This window comes from Apaloderma vittatum, unplaced genomic scaffold (assembly GCF_000703405.1).
Source record: "Apaloderma vittatum isolate BGI_N311 unplaced genomic scaffold, ASM70340v1 scaffold1309, whole genome shotgun sequence".
Lineage (NCBI taxonomy): Eukaryota > Metazoa > Chordata > Aves > Trogoniformes > Trogonidae > Apaloderma > Apaloderma vittatum.
The window spans coordinates 131395-153656 of record NW_009734393.1 but is presented as its reverse complement, the minus strand read 5'-3'; the positions used below and the strand labels follow the sequence as shown (position 1 = coordinate 153656).

At 40.7% G+C, this 22262-nt stretch overlaps 1 protein-coding gene across 1 annotated transcript in view; it reads right to left on the bottom strand.

Annotated features, from left to right (window-relative positions):
• Window positions 1-18516: 18516 nt before the first annotated feature.
• GALNT9 (polypeptide N-acetylgalactosaminyltransferase 9) overlaps window positions 18517-22262 on the bottom strand; it is a gene marked incomplete at its 5' end in the record, with an annotated part of 135136 nt that continues 131390 nt past the window's right edge. Inside the window, 2 exons of the mRNA XM_009876227.1 lie at window positions 18517-18808; window positions 19564-19731. Coding sequence (XP_009874529.1) covers window positions 18662-18808; window positions 19564-19731 — 315 coding nt within the window. The remainder of the gene's footprint in view (window positions 18809-19563; window positions 19732-22262) is intronic.

Below are 22262 nucleotides of genomic sequence, written 5' to 3'. Positions count from 1 at the left end.
CTACTTGCAGCTTAGAACTGGGGTGTGAAAGCATGAGTTTTCCTTTAGTTCCATCACTGTATTTCTGAAGAGCTCTAAGAAAACATGCCTGTAGGTGAGGATTTTGCAGCTTTGCTTGCAAACATGTAAACAGATAAAATAAATATTTTCAAGTATTCATAGCTTATGGTTTTCAGAAGCTGATCTGGGGATCGCAATGGTGAGAACACATAAAAGGTATAAAATTATGCCCTACATTAATGGCTTTTAAATGTTCTCCACTATCAAATTAAAAAAAAAAGCAATATATACAACAGCCAAACACAAGATATTTCCTGTGGAAGGCATTACTCTCTCATTTGCCATCCAGCTTTCAGAAGAACCATCTCTCAATTTTACTTCTATGAAGACTAAGAAAGAGCTTGTTGTGCCGGCACACAATGTAGAAAACCAGAATGGATATTGGATTGTTCCTCTAATTCAAGGGATGAGCAGATAGTCATGCAATATTTATCACTGAAGGGGAGAGAAAGCAATCAATAATGTTTTCCCATGCGGGCCACTTTTCTCATTACTTTGTAGGACAAATCCAGGTCTCCAAATACATGAAGCGTGGGTAAAATTCACCCCTGCACATAAGGCCAGTGTTAAGACTCATCTGCTTCTACCGCCCTGCTTGGGAGGTCTGAACTCTTGCACTAATTCCTCTGCACAGCAGTGAGTTTCATTCAACAGATACTGTTTACTCCTAAGCAAGAGCAGAGGCTTCTAAATTTCACTGCTTGTGTAGGAAAAGATAACAATGTTTGATAGGCAGTGTTAAAAAAGGAAAAAAACCAAACCGCCACAAAACCAAACAACAAAACCCCGCCTAAACTACAATTTATAAGTTAGGAAAAGTTAGTCTTTCTTAGATACGTTAGTTTACTTACCTTCTGTTTCTCATTCTGTTCCTACTTCCCTTTTTCTTCAAATGCAGATAGATTTATCCCTAGTGTTAACGAAATTCACTAGCTTCAGCTAATTATTCCAAATTAAAAACAGGGGGAAGGAAGAGCTAGGAAAAGAGATGAATACATCTAAACAAAGGCTATAAGAAGTAAATATCCTTCCTATTTAATTAATAACACCTGGGATTCTCAAAGAACTGGAATGGATTTGTACGGGTTTCAAAGCACGCTCTGTAGTTTTCAAAAGAAATCAAACAAACAAGCTATGTCAGATTTTGATTTCAAGTCTTAAAGATAATTCATTAATAATGATGCCATCCAGGAGCAGTTCATTATTTGACAGCTCAAGAAAGGAGAAATATACCCAAGCTGCATGCAGTTCAACAAACACTCTCTCTCGCCTCCAAAATCCGTATCAAACCAAACCCCTGGGTTTCAGAGTTCAGAAAAACCTCCAGGTTTCCTCTGCTTATGAAAAATAACATTTGGCAAAATGTCATAACTTTGCTTTATGCTGCTGCTTTGATGATTGCAACAATATAGGCATTTTCTTGAAGTGTCAATTTAATTAATTTCACAGTTCTTTTCATACTTTCCCTTATTGCCGGCAGCCCTTGTACTTGAGCAAAATGAGCACTCCTAGAATGGAAAATATGTTACTTTCTCTACCTTTAAAAAAAAAGCAAGCAAACAAACTCTTATTTAAAATGTTTTGAGGGGGAGGAAAAAAGAAAAGTGATGCAGGGAAACGTCTAGTACACTCATACAGCCAGCTGGGTCACACTGATCACACCGTGATCCCTCGGGCTTGCACTTCCACAGTTCTGACTGATTGCAGCCTTTTGCCTCTGAGCCCGAGGAGAAGCAAACCACATCTACACACAAAGCACAAATAATCTCATGTTACTCTTAGTGGCCTATATATAACCCCATAAAGAAAGGCCGCTTATTTTGGAAGCTTTAAGAAAGCTAATGAGGGATAAACTTCAGTCTCTCTTTTAATTAAACCAAAAAGTTATTTCCACGAGTGGCTGTTCCACTTGCGGCAGAACAGAGAAACACTCTGATGTTGAAATGGGAGAGACCACATTGTTATGCAAGAGATGGAGGCCATTTAGATTCATCATGTACTCATCTCTGTGCAGCTAAGGCAACAAAATCCTTGACTGCATAAATTATCCTACAGAAACAACCATTCCAGATAAGGCTGCAGATTCAGTAATGGGTTAATCCACAGAAACCTGGGCTTTCCAGATGAAGAACAGCTGCACAGCATGGGGCAGGCACTCCAGGTAATGCATTTTGCCCATGTGGAAATATTTTACTGCTGGACAGACTAAGGCATCACCCCCTCAGTCTTCAGGCAAGCAAGTAAACACAGTCTATTCATTTAAGCGCAGGAGTCACAAAGGGATGTGCTTGAGGCTTATGCCTTCAAGTCTCACTCTGACAGCTTATCCATCTCCTGCGTTGGAGGCCCAAGAGCTGCTGAAATCAAGAAGGCAGTCGTGTCTTGTTCTTTGCTCAGCTAATGAGCAAAATCCAACGCACTTCAAGTCTCTTTGGTTCGTTCCTTGCTTACCTTCCATGTATGCAAAACTAAGGCTCCATCTTCTATTCTTTGCAATTCCTGCCTACCAGCTGCTTCAGCCACAGCATTCTGGTCCACAGGAACTCAACGGCACTTTGCTTCTCATTAGCATTCTTCTCCTTAACACCAAACAAAGGACACACGCCCCAGCTGAAATAATACCCTTTTTTTCCTCTTTTTTCTCAAATTTTCTATCTTTGAATGTATGCCATCATCAATAAGATTCTGACTGATGTAAAGGGACCTCCTCTGACAGAAGCCAAATGCCACCGTCACTGAAGGGCACCAGTAGTTTACCGGTACAGAGCATTCAGATGAGCTTTCCCATCATCCAAGTCGCACAGGGCACAGGGCAGCACAGCGTGTGCTTAGAGTTCAAAGGGAAAGGTGCTTCAGGTGTTGTGACAAGCATTTTTCAAGATGTGTAGGTGGTAGCTTCTTCACGCATCAAGCTGTTCAATCATTGACGTTTCCTATCCAAATATAAAGCATATACATATACACACAATGAGAAACTCATTTGGGAAGCATTGCCAAGATAATTCTGTTGAAGAAAAAATCTCTATATACCAAACAAATATGTGAAATTTTGCCGTTCCTTTCTCCTGCCAGACAAAGGAAAAAAAATCCCAGGTAAATTCAAGGATGAAAAGATGTGTGTCGTCTTTGTTGGTCATTCCAGTCTCACCTTTCTCCACAGTTCTGGAAGACTTCAGTAGGTGATGTTTTTTCCTTCCTTTTTTACCCTCCTCACAAACCATGTGCTGCATTTTCCCATGAGCTTCATGTTTAATTTCAACATCCTCTCTTTCTTTTGTTTTTTTTTTAAAGTTAAAAGCCTGTAAATATTTCATTTAAAAAAACCCACACTTTGATTCAAATCTATTTTTAATGACATGCTAAACAGCTAGATTACTTCTTATAAATGCAAACATTAACGGCAAAAAACCCTCAACATCCACTTAAAGCTGTAACAACATATGAACTCCCTTTTCAAATTCTTTATAAACAAGTCTCCATTTAAAGCTAAAGAGACAATGCGTGACTAAATTAATCTCACCTGAGACATCTCAATTATTCAATTAAAAATCATCTTTGGACATGCTAATCCTGACTTAGGTTTAGTTTTCAGTCTCAGAAGAAGACAGCGATTACTAACACAAGTAGATCAACATTCTGCAGCAATATGGTAGCTCAAGTGTATTTATAAACAGGACAGTATTATTAAAAACCAAAGAACTCCCAAGCTCAGGCAGAGTATGCAATTACACTTGATTATAAAACTCTGCCATCGTCGTAAACTCACCAAGAGAAATTGCTGAACCAGTACCAAGAATTGTTGTGGTCCTCGGGAGCGCGGGAATAACGCTGCTGCTCCCTCCCTGCAGGCCTCCAAGGACAAGGCTTACTGCTCAGACTGCAAAGGGTCAGAATTAATTTCATGTGGGCTCCCACATCCATTCTGGGAATTAACCTTTGTCTTTGACTGCTGGAAGGTGATAGCTAATGAGATCTGCTTCGGGGTCAGACAAGGGAACGCGGGAGGGCAGCGCAGGGCAGCAATGCAAAAATCCTGGCTCTGTTCCTTCCTCTTCACTGTGCCAGTGCAGCAGCCACTTTTCAGATGACTTCACTGTTTGACTCTATTTGACGGAGGAGAATTGCAATTAAAAGCAGTATTTTTACAATTTTTTTAAAAAAACTTTTGAACAACATTTTTACCTTGCTTGCCTTTGAAAATGGTATTTTGTGGAAAATGGAATTACTATTAGAAATGGCAACAGCCAGACCAATAAGAGTCAGCTATCTTCAGGGAAGAGCCTCTCTTAGTATATTTGCAAGGTATAACTAAGGCTATGAGAGATGCTAATGTCATAGGCAGTAAAAACTGAGCGTACCTGAAGGATATACAGGGTCAAACCCTTCTCTCTGAAAAGAAAGCCCTTTGGAGCCAAAATGTCTGGTTTTACTTTTGTTACAGTCCATTGCTCTAATGTGGTCTGAGGGATAAATCTATTAATTTTAAAACATTTTCTGGCATTATTTTTCACTCACATGCATTAGCATAATCTAGTTTGATCACAGCTCCGGATATTTAGAGCTCTGAACAATACTTCTAACACCTTGACTGAAAAAGGAGCTTCTTGTCAGCATTTTCCTTCATTTGCAAGGACAAGGTGAGGACAAAGCTCGTTTCCCTGTTTTCCCTCCCTGTGATTAAACGCAGTGTTACACAGCAAGGAAGTGCAGTAGAAAAGAGCAGATACCTGACCACGCGTCATGGAGCCCTTTCGGGAGGCGGGCAACGACCAAGAATGACCCCCTCCTGGGTGATTGCCTCGAGCATCGCTGCTCCCTGGGCTGTGGGACTCAAAGCCCACCCGGTCCCTGCTTCCCAGCAAAACCACTGCTCATTACTGCACCTCCAGCACACTGCGAAAAAACCCGCAGCCTGCAAACTTGTTACAACTGGAATTATCTTTAGCACAGTAAGCACAAGTCATTAGTTATTTATTCCTCGGCAGTGTAGGTGGATAATTAGAGCATAATTTGAGGTTTTCTAGGCATGACAGCCCGCTCTGATAGCTGCCCCTACTCCCGATTAAATCTCTGGCTCAGATCTTGCAGCAGCATCTCATGTGAGAAAATTCCAGGCTCTGCCAATATCAGGTTGCTGTCTCGCTTTTTGAAACCATCATGAATATTTTGGGGTTTGGTCTTCTTTGAGGAGGAAATTTATTTTTTTTCTTCCTTTCTCCTGAAGCTTTGACTGAACGTTGCTTTGCATCCAAAGCACCTGTGAGAACGTGGATGTGACTGCAGGGGAAGGAAAAGAATATTACACAGGAGGCATTAAAATAGCTTATGAGCAGAGACATGCCCAGGCTTCGGAAAGGAAAACGAATATATCTGCATGCTAGAAAAGCAAATCCAGTGTGTGAAATGCATCAGGATCTCCATCACGAGGAGAAAACCCACAGTGGCTTCTTGCTGGAGGCCCAGTTTCCCCTCCGACGGAGGTTTGAGCTATGCCCCAGTCCTTCCTTGAGTTACACCCTGTTTCCCAGCCTCGACCACGGTCCCAAGGCACCAGCTGGGTTTAATGAGGTGTTGGTTTTGCAGATGGTGGGAGCGGTGGGGTTGCAGGTTTCTGCCCATGGCGCCCAGATTTAGTCACTCATCATAAGCGAGGCCAGCAGATGTTGCACCTTGCGCTTGGAAAGGTCACAGCGCTGTGAAGGCTGCGAGCCGTCCTGCCGTCCCCTGCCTCCCTCACATCACTAAATGCCAGTTACCTGACTGGCCTCTGGAAACAAACTAAAACCAGTGGGATAAAACGGGCCATAATCTCTGATCCACAGAGTGGGGATTCCGCACAGACATTTATATATTTCCGTTCCCATAAAATACCTGGTCCTTACCAACTCTCTCTCCACACTGCTTCTCCTCTCCTGTTCCCATTTTCATACTCTGCCTGCGAACACAGGAATATAGGACGGCAGAGCCCAGCCCAGGGTCCACCCAAGACATCACATTTCTGTGGTTTCACCGAGCATGGCAGCTCATGTCCCATCGGCCCTCCCTGAGTGCCGGGACCAGCACAAGGAGCATTCGAGGGGAGATAACGGGAGGGAGAATCTGACCCCTTTCTTGGTCAAAACAAGAGACAAAGGAAATGTCTGGTCTTGCCTTCCACATGTCCCAGCCTGCTCGTGCGCTGACTGAAGAGGCTACCTTGGCTACCACCAAGGGACAGAGGGACTTCTGGCAACTCTATTACGCAAAATCCGTCTCTGCACGTAGACTTGATAAAGGCATCCTTGATAGAACCTGGTTTCTGGAGTCCAGTCCAGAACCTCGATCTGCAGCTATTCCACAGATATTGAATAGATGTTACCCCAAACTCCCATCACAAAATATTACCCCTCAGTATCTTAATAAATACACTTCTTTCTTTCTTTCCCCGGACTGATCCCTTATCACATTTCAGGGGCTAGCTTGCAGAGGACAGGTTCATTTGCTAATGCATGAATCATTATTGCTTTGAGCCTCTGAGCTAGCATTTTTATGAGCACGTTTCAAAATGCGTTTGATTGCTGTTAGAAATCATATTGGTTCACACTTGACAACCAGGCCAACCCAAGCCAATATGCTCTGCCTGGCACTGTGAAAGGATGTTGTGATAATTTAATTACTAACTGCAAGTTACTGTGCATATGGTGAATTTTAAATGTACTATTTCTTTTATTTTTTTTGCCTCCAAGGTAAGAACACCCAGTTGTTTTACTCCAGCTTATTAAGATTTCTATCTAGCAGTTCTGATAAAATTGTTTCAGATTGTACACCCTACAGAGAACAGCATGGTGCCTTTTCCTATCTGTGAGCTGCTTGCAGACCATAAATGCCGTCCAAGCCAAAACGAGTCCTCTTTGCCCTTCTGTAAGCCTGGGCTACACGTTAGAGATTAGAGTTACTTCATTGCCTTCACCTAAGAAAGCTTTTGGAAAAACATTTGTTTTATGCGATAAGGTACAACATAACATCACTACCATAGAACTTCTTATTTCTGGCAGCAAGAGTCTCACCTTGGGGAAGGGAGGGAGGAAAGGAAGGATTGTGGAGGTGTAGACTGTAAAACTATAATTAACATAGTTTAAATCCACTCACCTTTTACTTCTTCCTTTCCACTATTATGATGGTGTTGATGCTCTTCTACTGTTTGGCTCCTATACACTATTGTGACATGAAAGCTCCACAATATGTGTCACACTGATATGTACACACAAAGTCAGAACCTTATATTGAATCACATTTCATCTGCACATTAACAAAAGGAGGAGGATGAGGATTTTTTTCAGGATGTCTCTTATTAATACATAACATACAGCAAAAAGCCCATGAAAATTCAGCCCTCATATGCTTCTGCTTCTACACTGTGCTCATACCCAGTATCCTTTTCAATGAACAGACTAAAACACCTTAGGCCCCACGCTATGTGTACATTCCCTTGAGCATTTTCCCTGGTGGCATACGCAGTGTGCAGCACACTCGCTGCTGTGCACCAGCTCACATTCACCTCCAGGAAAGCTCGAGGACACAGTCTGGGTTGCCCTTGTTAGGAATTTGGCACCGTACATTTCATTAGAACCTGACTGCCCGGCTCACAAAGGAGCAGGATATCAGCTCTGTCCTCAGTAGAAACGGAAAGTATGAAGAGAAAACTGAAGGAGAATTTGAGGTGGGAAAAGTATCTTTCTCCAGATGGTAAAATAACACCTATGTTTACCGTCCAGCTCCTTCCCCTTGTCTTTTCGTGAAACATCTCAGTGCATAGATTCTCCTTTAAGACAAATTTTTCCACATTCAGCAGCACAGATTGCCTTCTTACCTGTAAGGGCTGCATGTTTACAGGGATTGAAAAAGAAATAATTAAATAGATCTGGAAACCTCTCTCCTTTTGGTGGATTTTTTTCCTCTCCTTTGTTTAAATTCCAGTTGTTATCTTAAGCAATTCAGATTGGAGGGCTTTATAAAGACTGTGATTTGAACTTGTTATAGAAAAGATAAACTACTTTGGATGATGAAAAGGAAGGTTGGAAAACTGGAGTACTGATGCCAGAAGCACAATCGTAAAAACCGATTTAGAACCAGCATCCAAAGAAGCATCTGCTGCCTTTCACCTCAAGATAAAACTGAAGCTGCTCCTGAAAAACCCACCCTCCCTAGATGACACTTGTCTTTGGAGGAGGCTTTGAAGGGATTTGATAACAAGGTGCTCAGAGGAGAACACCACTGAAATAGAAATGACCTGAGATAAATACACTGTGTAAATGAGAACTATCTGTTCTGGAGGCCAGCAAGTTACTGTTATGCTTAACTGTGGGCTTGAGGGTCCACTTCTTCACCAATCATGTTGCATTCAATTCCATCTAATTTCCCCATAGCTTAACTGTATCTGCCCAGCATTAAATCTGACAACTCACTGAAGAGCATGAGACACTATTCCTCACGTGTATAAAGGAGGATGCAACTCTCGTCACTAACTCATTCAAGAAACATGATATTCATCCCCCCCAATGAATCCCTTCAGCCAGGCTTTTTGCCTTACTGACTTTTGACCCTGAACTCAAATTTTGGAGAGAATGGTAGAAGAAAAGAGGAAAAAGAAAAGAGGTCTCTGCTCTTGGGGCCACTTTTTCCTCTGGACAGAGCCATGAGCGATGAAGAGCCTGACATTCTCCTCAGATAAGTGTTTAAAAATGAACTAGAATTAATTTTATCCTCCCTGTTCTGTAGTTCCTCCTTTTTTTTGTGAGGTGAAGGATACCTTACAAAGACACTGTAATATTGGCTCGTTAGTGTTTGTGACACATTCAGATATAATGAGTCACACTGGTACTTTCTGCAGATACTGTGATAGGCTTCTGATAGTTTACTTTTGTGCCTCGCTCTTTAGATTTTAATTTGCACTATGAAATGCTTGAAGGAACCAGAATCGTCTACCTTGAACTAAATTTTGACCACATTTATCCATGCATTTCAAAAGGAAAAGAAAGAAAATAAAACCCCTAAAAGTTCATGCTTTTGCTTTGTTCTCAAGCAAAAAAGTTAAGAAAGTTCTTCAAAAACCTGAAGAGTTGTAAGGTTTTAAATAGGTTTAACAGTTACACAGACTCTTCTTCTGCTAAACCCAGTGAAGCACTGGTATAAAGAAGAACAGCCTTATGTCATTCTGGCCTGATGGGTAGCAAAAAGGTCTCTGTAACTGTTTCAGACTTAAGAAAGGAGCTTTGGCTCCAGGATCAAAACATAAAGCAGGCTCCTAAGAGATGAAAAGTGTCATGACTTTTTTCTGATAAGACTGAACACAACACAAATCCCTCACTGCCCCTCAGGAGCCCACTGAAGCTTTGAACTTCGTTTCTGCGCAGAAAAAGAAGGCGGCACAATGCAGTGTCCTGGGCTTCAGTATTATGATAGCTTGAGACTGGGAAGGGGACACATGGCTTGGATGCATTCTGAGCATTTTAAACAAAAACTCTGACAGAATCATTCAAAATGTACCATTCCAAGCAACAAGGAAAAACATTTTCCAAATATCTCTGTCACCTTAAGAAGCCTGCACTCTGTTCTCAAGAGTGACTCAAAATGACCTGTACCATGGAAAAAGAAAAACCCAATCTGAAGTCATGTAGGTTTGGATTCACAAAAATTAAAGACCTGCATTTAGTGAGTTGGGCCTCAGCTGTGCTGCTTGACTTGCGTTTTGCTCCCTTGATGCAGATTCTCTTCTCAGAACTCTGTTCTCTGGTCAGCGAGATGAGAGCATTCAACATTTGCCTCTCCCAGACTCTCTCTGGAGTTCCAGGTCAGCACCTCACTCACCCACAATCAGCCTGAACAGGATGAACATGTTGCTAATTTTAACACAAAACCATCAGCTGTGCAATGAAGAGAGTGGTTTCTTCAGTTTAAAAACATTTTGCTGTTTAATTTCCTCCTTCTTGCTGATAGGTGGCACCGTTTTCTGCGCAGAACGCCAGCACTCAAAGTACATCACGGATTTCAATCGGTTTTCGCAAAAGTTTCACTGCTAACACACCACGGCATCCACCTGTGTGTGTTTTGGAGCTCTGTCAACAGATTAGGCAGATTTCACTGTAATAAACTGCAAAAGCAGAAAAATCTTTCCTGAATCCTAATTAAAATCTCTTTATTAAAGATGTTATTCATGTAGAGAACCCAGAGCCTTATCGCCTGGTGAATTGCTGTTCATGCTTTCCCGTTTGGAGAGTCTCTCATGTTTAACTCCCACTTTTCCAGTTCAGGAAACCCTGCTATGCCTTACCCATCCCATTTCCATCACTCCAAGCTGTGACACTAAATCAATATTTCTTCCTCAAGAACTTCTCCTGCCAGCTGGGCCCATGAGAGGACTCACGTTACAGTCCCTGCTGTCAGCAAGAAAAAGGCCATTAGGAAGTTCTGCTTGGCTCTTCTAAAAGAAATAGACTCTTAAAACTTGCACATGTGGTCCAATGAATGTCATATCGCTTCACCACTCACACCTTTGCCCTGAACTTCTGTAAACAACAGAATTATTTTTGCATTTAGGAGGCTCCTTTTTCCAATAGAGGTCATCTGTGTTACTAACACACCTGAAAAGAAGTTATACAATTACGTTATGGAAATAAGATGACAGAAGAAGGTGTGAACAGCCTAAAAGGAAGGTCAGGGAATATGGTTAAGCAGTAAAAGTGAGTTTATGATAAGAAGAGCACAATCCAGATGCTTAGGATTATAGTTGATTTAAGGACTGGAAATAAATTCTTGCTTTTCTTCACAGATTAGGGATGTTTCATAAATTCTAGCATAAGGAGGGTTTGTTTGTCTGCTTTTGCTTCAATATTATAGACAGGAAAATACCTCAGTCCTTATTTTCTTGTTTTAAATTCCAGATAGCCAGTCAGGATGAAAGGGAAAGTCTAATTAATGCAGGTGTTCAACTACATTAAAGTAACTACAAAACAAAAGCCCGACCAACATATAGGCTGAAAAATCATTATCACTGCTACTTAGTGTTCACTTACAGGCAAATATTCATGATTCGGAGTTGATTAATGAAGATTCATTGATCAAAAAAAAGAAAAAGAAGGTGGCTACATTTGTGATATACATTCTCCACAGTGAAAAATCTGAGACGAAAACTTCTGCAGTACAAAAAGTTGTCACATGCAGAACTGCAGAGAAAATACTTATATTAAAGTATTTTTTTTCTGGATATTATTCACAGAACATCCAATCTAGCAAGCAGATGGCACTTTTTAAGTTAATGCTTCTCCTTCCAAGAAATGCTGGCTTGATTATAATCGGAAATTAAGTCCACAGAATACCTTGGCTAGCAACAGAGCAGTGCTTCTACATAGAGCCTTCAGTGCAGACCTACAAAAAAATCCCTTGCCCTGTAAAAGACTGATCCTGGAGGTGGAACTACATTTGCCAGGGCTGTGTCAGGCTATTCCTTCTGAGGCTGGCTGTATCGTTGCCCACCTGAGGACCACAGCCAACCCTGCTTGCTCTGGGTAAATCAGGGAATTGCTTACAGCTGCTCTTTGACTGCAGTCACTGTCCTTGCAGAAATCGGGAAGGAGAAACCTTGTGCACTCAAGCCTCACCCAGTTAATTCAGCTGACCCAGAGGTGTGTAAGAGAGTCAGGAGCATGAAAGCACGTCCCAGTTTGGTCAAACAATTGGAAACCATGGGTGGCCTTAGAGCCTTCTCCAAGAGGGAAAAGCAGGTCTGGGAGTCCTTCCAAGCAGCAGGACACAAGGTGCCAAATCCTTTCTCAGATGGTCTGTGCCCTTGGATCAAAAAAACCTGCATATTTTGTGTATACACACTAACAGAGGAGAAACAGCCTGGCTTGGATCCAAAATCAATGTAATGCACGTTTTATACTGCTGAGCAGCTCAAGAACCCGAGCAGTTCTCATGGTGCTATCACCCCATCCAATGTATGACACAGAGCATCTGCTCATGCTTTTACAAAGTGGTTTGTTAGTGATGCAAAAGAAAGAATGAAGTTCTGAAATAATTTTGAAAGAAGATAACAGAGGTCAAACTAAGAAGGGTGTTAAAAAAGACTTGGCAGCAGTTATTCACAGTTTTTTACCATAAGAGAACTACAGGGCGCCCTATGGAATGAAAAGCAGAGATACCCAATTGCAGCAATTGCGCTATTTATTACACAGGATGTTGTGACAGTCAGAGGTACAAGTAGATTAGATACATACAGGCTCACAGCAGTTGTTATATGTAATGGTTGGGTTGGTGTGCATAGCTTCAGGCTTGGGAAGTCCTTACCTTTTGAAATGAGGGGGAGAGAGATGATGGAAGGATCATTCTACGTTTTCCCTGTCTCCTATTTCATTTTTCTGGACATCAGTTATTGACTATTTTCAATGATGAGGTGCTGGGCTGTGCAAGCTTCTGGTAGAAGCATGACAGTGTAGAAGTGAGCTCATAAGCACTTCATATCCCCTTTCTATTGCCTTTGAGCAGATAAAAGTGACTTTGGAAGCAGAAGAAAAAAATCAACGGCAGTATCATCAGCTGCAACAGACCAGGTCTATAGATTGTATATATTACTATGGTTCGGCAACCTCCTTGTCTGCAGCAGAGAAATTACAGCTTATATCATCTGCAGATCTAGTCTTTGTCTACAGGTCAGATCACAGGGTGTGGGATGTCGTTCGTTTCCTTGTATTAACTGGCAATTTGTGAAATGTAAGTTGTTCTGTTACTTCGGTCGTGTTCTTTAGAATAGTAACACAATCAACCACAGATCAGTTTGTGCTCTCACATACTTGAATTGCTAAAACATAGGTCCAGCGCAAAACTCCTAGAAGGAGAACACTTCCATCATCAGCTTCCTGGCTGTGATTCGATAGCATATTTTTCCCCGTAGTTCAATGACTCCAGAAATGGTGATTGCAAGGTCAGAATTATTATTACTTTTTTTTTAAATGGGATTTTGTTTTTAGTCTATGTTCGAATGCTTCTTGTGGACCACTTACTACTCCAGCGGGACCATACAAGAGCAGAGCTTGTATTGCTGTGTGGACTGGTATCTGCCAGCATTACGCAAGCATGTTTTTGTGCTAGGATGGCAGGACAAGGCTTCCCTCAGGTCTGAGAGACACGATGCAATTGTAGCCTGTACTCTTATCAGCCTGATTTTGGATGTGCTATGGGACTATGTACTATTTGGATGTGCTAACTCTCTAATAAGTGTGTGGTGATGCATCTCCTCTGACATGCACAGAGCTTGTCCGCTTTGATCTGCTGCGAAGTGCACTGTGCTCATCTCAAAAAATGGGCTCACTACTTTTTCAGCACAGATTACATGCAATTTAAATTTTAAAATGCATGTATACTTTGCTTTTCTAGTTTTATTTTGTGTGACAACTTTGACTTTTACTACAAGGTGTCCAAATACACGATACAAAATACAGCGCTCATGTCAGCAATAAAATGCATAGTAATTTATTAACTTTTCATGTGTAAATACAAATAGATTTGATGATACGCCATAAAATGAAAAATTATTTGCAGTCACAACTTGCATTCCAGTTGCTGCATTATTTTTTCAATTACAAAGCGTTCGAAAACTGTGCAGTACGTGTTGATGGTCAATGGAAAACTGCAACCCTCTGGAAAGTAGCAAGTGCTTCTCCACGTCTTTGAAGAATGCTCTTGATTCAGAAATTCTGTTCTTCAAAATCAGGTTGCCATATATTGCTTCACTGGGGTACTTATAAGTAAGTATTCTTGGCCAAAGAAAATGTTTTTACTTAGGACAATCCATGAATTCAATACCTTTAATCGCATCTCTTTAACGCTTTTGTAATATAAGTCAATATATTTTATGAAACCATTCTAAAATCCGCTACAATGTACGACACATGAAGACCTGATTACTCTTTGTTTTCTCTCCAGGTCGTTAGCTAGCTCTCCTAACTTTCAATACCATCTTTTATCTATGGCAGGACCTCACAATCGGCCTTGATTAGCAGCAAGAAGCAGGCAGTCAAAATAGCAGCACTCAAAAATGAAACTTCATTGCTAGGAACATTTTCAGTTCTAACAGTTGTTCTTCCTCCCAAATCTATTCATGAAAAAACCCACAAAGGTATTTGTGTCCTAACTGAATAATAATAGAACTCCCTTTGAACTCCCAACTTCTATTAAAGTTCTTACAGCCCAACTCATTGGGTCCCAGAACAGGCTGTAATGTGCTGTTAATGAACCATTCCAAATGAATACTGGATACTGAAGGAATTACATGCTGTGTAATTGATCTAAAGAACAGTTTAGGACTGGTGCTATTTCATTAAATCTTATTAGCTCTGGCTTAAGTACTTAAAATTGCAGCTGTCCTGTGTCATACAGATTACACCCCTTGTCACACAGCAAGTGAGGTTTTCATCTACTAGATCACAGTTTTTAAAAAGGAGCAAGCTGATGAGAAGAAACCAAGGACTGAAAAGGACTGATCTTCAGATACACCAAGCCCCAAACTATTCACTGAAACAAAATAGATAGTTGACATTTTCAGAATATATATATGAAGACCTTTTGTTTGTTTCAATTTTTTTGTCTTAGCTCACTTCTATGGAACAAGAATTTAACTTCTTAGTGGAACAGTTCTGAAGAGTTCTCACAGCTCATGGATGAGCACAACATAGATCTTCATGTAATTGCAGAGCAATCCATTGGGTCCTTCAACAACACATTTTCTAGCTCTTCTTAGTTGCTTTCCACTGGAGGTTTGCATGCCTCAGGAACCAGAGGGCCAATAAAGCTAAAGGACAATTTTGGCTGAGGAGCAAATGGCTTTAATCAAACCAAGAATAAATCCAGCTTGGAAAACAGTTTATAGCTCTCAATGGAAAAGGCTTTTCTTTTTTCCCCTCTCAAACTAGTTTCTAGGGATCTTGACATGCTTACAAAAGTGGGGTTTTTACTGGTTTGGCTTTGACAGAAAAGCACTAGACTTGATGTTCTTTCTCACCTTCTATTCTTCTGTCCTACCACCTAGTATTGGACTCCAGTATCTCATAAATCAAGCAAAATAGGAAGTGAAGACTTTGGTTCAAGTTTTCTCTACCAGGCATATTGTGCTATATTAAATGCTTTTCATAATATCGGGACTGCTGTACTATGCAAAACAAGACTGAAAATTTGAAACTACAATAAGCAGGACTTCAGATTTTACTAAGAGGTGAAGTACTGACAAAAGACCCATAGACTTCGGTTAAAACAGATAATACTCAAGGGTTTTTTTATTATTATTCCTTTTATGAGAGAATATTTAAGACCCTCTCACATGCAGAGTCACCATGTTAATACCACGGCCAAAGCAGTGGCTCATACAGATAAAGACTAAAGTAAGAATAATCCAACAGATGTGTTTTTCAAATATAAGAAGTTGTTTCAGTGAATCTTAAAAAACCCAACAACCACAAAAAATACCAAATGTGTTTTTCAAATATAAGAAGTTGTTTCAGTAAATCTTAAAAAACCCAACAACCACAGAAAATACCAACTCCAGCTTAAAGAGTTATTTGAATTCTTTTATATTATTCTGTAAATCTTGGAGCCATTTATCTATCAGCTTTCCTTCTTATACTGAAAATCTGGTTCTTGCAAGCCATCCACAGCACGTGGCCTCTGCGCTCAAAGCTTGCCAGGAGTCACCACTTGGAGTTAGACCGTGTGGCCACAATCAAATGCTTTGCACTGGGCACTGAAAATGTGCAGCAGCAAAATTCCAAGTCAACCAATTCCCATTCATTGTGGTGGTGTGATAGTGAAGGCTTGTCACGCTTACATGAAATCTTTGCCACTAAATGCAGATTTGGTCTGCTCAGCTTCAAATCTCTCCTAAACCGCAAACGCAACACCCCTTGTAGGATAGTAAATGTAAAACCTGATATTCCTCCAAATATATTCAGGCTTCACTTTCTATTTACCCAGGATTTGAAAGGCTTGCTGCCCCATTGCTAACCAAGGATCAAGCGTAGATTGGCAATTCAAGTCAAGGGAAAAAAAAAAAAAGAGGGGGAATTACTTAGGCATTCAGTAGTCACACTGATATATAACTACTTTCAAATTTGTCGAGGGTTAGGGCTGGGCTTAAACCCAGGACAAAATTCCAGCCATTCTCATATAAAATAGTTAGCACTTTCTCACTGGAAAGACTACAAATGGTGTGAATGACCTGTGACAGTACTCCTCCCAAAGCTCACCTGGTAAATCTCACCTGGTCTTCTCCTTCTTTTGCCTTCTCACCGCCCTCAGCCAAACATTTCAAGGAGCAAAATTCCATCAGAATAAACAAAAGAATAGAGCTTTCATACCATTTAAAAGGGAGAAATTGTATCTGGAGAGCACGAAAAGTCACTTACAAACAGAACCCCTGCACAAAGTGGGGACCACCTGCTTCATAGATGGTAACTGCCCATTTAAACCGTCTAAGAGGTTAACTCTAGGAGGTTAAATGCAGGGCAACTCTTCCCAATCTATATTTAGCCTGAAGCTTCCTACCTGTTTAAGACCCGCAGAAAGGCTGCAATTCTGAGCTCATTCATGATTATTTACCGTATTTTTTTGACTTACTAAGGATGCTACCTCTCTCTGCAGGGTTTATTACGTTGTTTGGGAGGTCATGTTCAAACAATCACAAACACAGAATTTTAAACATTTTTATATTTAGAATCTCACCTGGAATTATTATGTTTTATATATTCATGCATAACCTGATCCACGTGACATAAATAAAGATCAGCAACTAGCCACAAATAAACTCGAGGAGAATTGGCTGTGTATTACACCTTGCACACTCTGTTTCAAAAATAAAATTGGGGCAAAATATATTGATATGATGTCTAGACACCCACCAAGAGTTGACAAGAATGGATGGATTTTGCACGTTAAAAGTAAATATTTTATTACATGTCACGCCCTTGAAAAACTAATTTTGTTTCCATTGTATTTTGTACAGCATGCCTTGAAATCAGAATGGCAACAACTCTTCAAAGAAACAGATCACCAAGATTCACGGTACGACAGCATCTGCAATTACCTGTTTTCATGGTTCAGTAAAAGAAAACTTATTTTTTTAAAAAAATTACATTAAAATATTAAGCAGTGAAGTTAATAGATACTGTCTTTTTCTCTCCTTCACTATGACTGAATCTTCTGCCATGGCTATCGCACCCAAAGGCTGCTGATGTGGCCAGTGGCCATCAGCTCTGAAAGCCTTTCGGATAAGACCTTGTGATTGCTCTGGCAATCTGTGCACAGAAACTGCAAGAACCACTCAACATATGATTAAATCCAGGTTCACAAAGATGCTGTCGATGGGTCAACTACAGTAAAATACTTATATTATTTCAGAGTAACAGTATTTATATATGCTGCTTAGTTCTTACTCTAATTTGCCCTCTTACCACTAGGTTTTTGTTTATTTTTCAAATAGACTTAGTTTGTTCAGGAACTTTGTCTAGACAGTGCTCACAAAGCGCGTTTGCTCACATTTGACATTTTCACAGGATGGGTAACAGAACTGAAGGTCCAAGTTGTAAAATTCCACAGATGGTGCCTAAGTCAGTCAACTTATTTTCAGAAGTAATGACTATCCAGCTTCCAAGGCATTTTTTTCTGGAACGACACAGCAGTGCACCTGCATGCACAGCACTGCAGGATGGTAACATTGCCCTCACGTTCTCAGGGCTCGTGGGCTGAGGCCTCCAGAAATTCATCCATGTACTAGGACATTTACTGCCTCAAAAGAGGTAAATATGCAAGTGCTTTACAGCCAAGAAATGTAAAGTATGGCAAGATAATGGAGCTTGTGGCTATTTTACCTATTCAACATTTACCTGTGTCTTAACTAGAAGAGGTCTCTAAAATGCTGCCTTTTTAGCAGCTTGAAGGTTGAGAACCACCTGTAAACATTTGTGGAACAGTCTCTTTCTAGAAATAGAGACTCCTAAACAACCAACCTTGAAATTTATCATATATTATATTATATTTCCAGTGTTATTTACAGATCTTCTTTAGTACAATGAACCAGACATGCTGAAAAGGTAGGATTTTTTCCGGTCCCCTTTTATACGAAATACAATTAAAAAGGCACATGATTATTCACCATAGGAGTTGTGCACCAGTCAATAACTTAAAGCTAAAAAGCTACCCATCAGAGAACTCTCTTTGTGAGGCAGTATTGGGATCTCTCCTTTGAACTTATCAGAGAAGGAGCCATCTATTAATTCCTCTAGGAGAGTTTAAGGAACCCACTGTTCTGTTGTGTTCTGATCTTCACAAGATTTTCAAATCAACAGAAAACTCTTGTTAAGCTTCCCAGGTCATCTACCGGAGCGAGGAAGAGTCAAACAGGGCATGTACATATCTGATTTTTTCCTCTTCTTTTTTTTTCCTTTGAATGCCCAACTATGGAGGACTCTTGAGAGCCAAGTCCTGTTCAAACCAATTTGCATTAACAGAAATGCCTTGAAAGGTATGGCACACCGAGCAACGGACAACAGCAGGAGCAGCAGCTTCTCAGCCCTGGTAGTCAATGTCGGCCGTGTTTTATCCAGTTTCTAATCATCCATTTTTGCCCCGAGCACCTTTGTACGACTAATCTGAGCCCAAAATTTGCATCCTTTGACATTTCCACTTCTAGACAACGGCCAGTGTCTCTGCTGATGATTGGACCATTCTGAGAAAAAGAAAAAAAATAATTAGAAGGAGGAATAGAAAAGGTGAAAAGACTAGAAGAAAATTAGTGCTAGACCTGTAAAGCCCTGTACATATCAAGTGATAAAAGTCCCTAGAAAGTGCTAGAAATTCCTAGGAGAAACTAGATATACATACAAAATGACAAAACAATACTTTGATAATTGTAGACCTAGGAATTGCTAGAAAATTCCCCTGAAATCACCAAAAAAATCTCTAAAAAGCACCAGAGAATCTCTACAGACCCCAAGATACAGGAAATTACAGAAACTACAGGAAAGCCTTTGAAATTCCTAAAAATTATTTGAAAGCTCTAGATCTAGAAAGATCTTAGAAAAATTCTAGAAACAAAAATCTCTAGACCAAAAAAATAAATTACAAATATGTTCCTGACAATCACTACAGAAATTGAGACTATTCTCAAAAAGGATAACTAAAAATCCCAACAATGTATACCCCAGAATTCTTAGTAATAACATAAGAAAAGTCCTGGATAGCACATGACCTATGGAAAACATATCTGACTATTTCTAGAAGGCATAAGGAGGATTCCTAGAACAGCCATCTGAAGACCTTTTCCACTGAATACCCTGTAAAACAGCATTCCTGTACCCCACGTTGGTCGTTTTAGTCATCAGCACATTTGTAGCAAGCATGGATAAAGCCTTTCCCATATCTTAGTTCACGAAACCTAGTCACGATGATGATTTCTGCAAAGCTGCTCGAGCTCTTCCATACCTGTGTGAAATCCCAGAACCTCTGTGCTGGCCTCAGCACATCTTCACACTTCTTCAGAGTCGGTGTCCTGCCTTTCCCGTCATCGACGAGGCATTTGGAGTCGGGCAGGAAGGCGGTGGAGCCCAGCGGCCCCAGCTGCAGGACACCTTCCGAGCTGTAGCGGACAAGCTGGGGAAGAGAGGAAAGGGAAGACTTGAACGGCAGCTCCAGCGATGGGACACAAAGCCGACCTCAGCTGCCTTCCCTGCTGGCTTCTGCGCTGAGGGCTGATGAGGAGTCCCTTGTCCTGCTGAGCGTTGGGGCCCTGCCAGTTGGGCACTCCTGGGCAAGGCTTGGGAAACTTGTTTTATCAACACAGTGGCTCTCCTAGGTCACAACATTTCTTTCTTTCACACCTCTCCTGCCCACCTATACCCGAGCCGCTCTTTCACTGTGAAAGAGCAATCAAGAAAGTGAAGTAATCAATATGTAAATCATACCCACTCAGCAGGAGTTGATTTAACAAGGACACGATGTCAATTTGCCATACAGTTTGTTCTTAAGAGCTCTGTTAGAGGCTATTGATAGCAACAAGTCTAATTAGTTTTTGTAAACAAACGTTACTGAAAAAAATCCAACCATGCAACCACTATCCAAAAATATGAAAGGAGAAAAAAAAAGAAACCGTGAGGGAAATAACAACAAATTTGCTAACATATGCTTCATGCCTACATAATAAGGAATCACACTCTGCTATTTTGGTTTTGTGCGAGGCTTAACTGTTCTACAATTTAGTGATGTGGTAAATGCTACTGGCTGTAATTAGAGGCTTCAGGTGAGGGCCATTTATTATTTTAGAGGAGTTTTTTAAATAAAAAGTCTTAATTACTCACAACTACTCATGTTAATTTTTACTGGAGTGTAATTTTTTAAAAACCTTTTTTCTATTTTAAGTGATGGATTTCACTTGCTTTAAATCACTCACAGTAAAATGGCCTAGGAAAAAAATAATCCCCAGAAATCAGTGTAGAAAGAGAGGTAAAAAAATCAGGTCTCTTGTAATCTCAGCATGCCATAAGATAATGATATTAATACTGGACCAAGGGGAAATATTTAAGGACACATCTGTAGATGACTCTGGGCAACCTGGGCAACCTGTGCCAGTGTCTCACCATCCTCACGGTGAAGAACATCTTCCTTGCTAATCTAAATCTACCCTCTTTCAGTTCGAAGCCATTGCCCCTTGTCCGATCACTATTACCCTTGTAAAAAGTCCCTCTTCAACTTTCCTGCAGGTGTGACGATAAAGGAAGGTTGATTTCAAACCCTTTATTCTGCCTTTTCCAAATCTGATTTTTCTCTACTACAATTTGTTTCATTCTTTATTCTGAAAAAGCCTCAAAGCCTTAAGGGTGGATTTAGGATGCTCATTTAGAGGGAGAAGGTGCTCTGTCAGCTCAATATCATATTGCACCGAGATAACTATGATAGTGATGGAGTCCTCGTTTATAAATTGCAAAAATTAATAAGTAATCCCCTTAATTACTGCTACTTTCTAGACAGCTGAAAGAGAGCCTGCTGAGGAAGATTTCAAAGGATATTAAATTGGAAATGCGTGACGTTAATTTGGCAGCAGGCCAGTACATCAAATCAGACTTATCTACTTCTCACTTCCGTGTTTAACTCCAGAGTCATTACACCAGCATAATATTTTGCCCTTCCTACTCTAGAAGCAGTCGAGTGCAGAACCCAGGTGCCAAAAGTTCGCAAAATGGATCAGCTCCGTGGCGTGTACGCTGTGAGGCTGGATGCTGCAGGGTGCAGACCTGAGCCAATGAAGAAATGCAATTATTACCCAGGAAATTCACTGCCTGTCTGGTCTTATTGCTGTTATATGGCTGAAATTACTTGACAAGGAAGGGAAGGAAGGTCAGAAGTGCCTGCCATTTATTGGCTGCTACTGACCAGTACATGAGATATCATTAAGAGTCAATCAAAAAGCCCCAAATTAGAGTCTAGCTTTCTACAGCCATCCTTATTAACCTCGGAGGAATCATGCTGTGAATAATCGTATCTTGCCGGTGGTAAAAAGAGCATGGGCTACTCGCTGCCAGACCAGCTGCCCTTTGACAAAGTACTCGATCGTTTTCCCACCTGCCACTTCTGCTCAGCGCAACCACGTGAAGCGCAGTTAGAACAGAGCCCACATCAGAGGAAGCAGAGGCATAACCACACGAGGATGCTTCTTGGTGTGAACAATGTCATTATTGAGGCACTGTCTGTACATATTAAATCAAAACACTTTTTTTTTTTTTCCCTTTTGCTGTAAGGCTATGGGAGACATGCAGAAGAAGCTCAAACAAGCAAAGCGATTCACAAAAACACCATGTCAAATTAATTCCTAATGACAGCCAGCCAAAATAAAATGACAAAGTCCCCTTTATTAAAGAATATTAAATCTCATTCACTTAAAAAAAAAAAGCCTGTGCAAATCTCGATGGCCTGAGACACTCAGGTATGTACAAACTCCCATTGTAAGTGGCAGAACAGAAGCAGAGTTTTATACCTCACATGAGGATGCACTTTCACTCAGTTTTTCTCTTTTATTTAAAAAGAGCTCAAGGATCCACATGAACGACACTGAGGCTAAGGGCTCTATTAAATACTCCGAGATCTAATCCTGATACTATCTGCAGTACCTGTGATAACACAGGACAGTT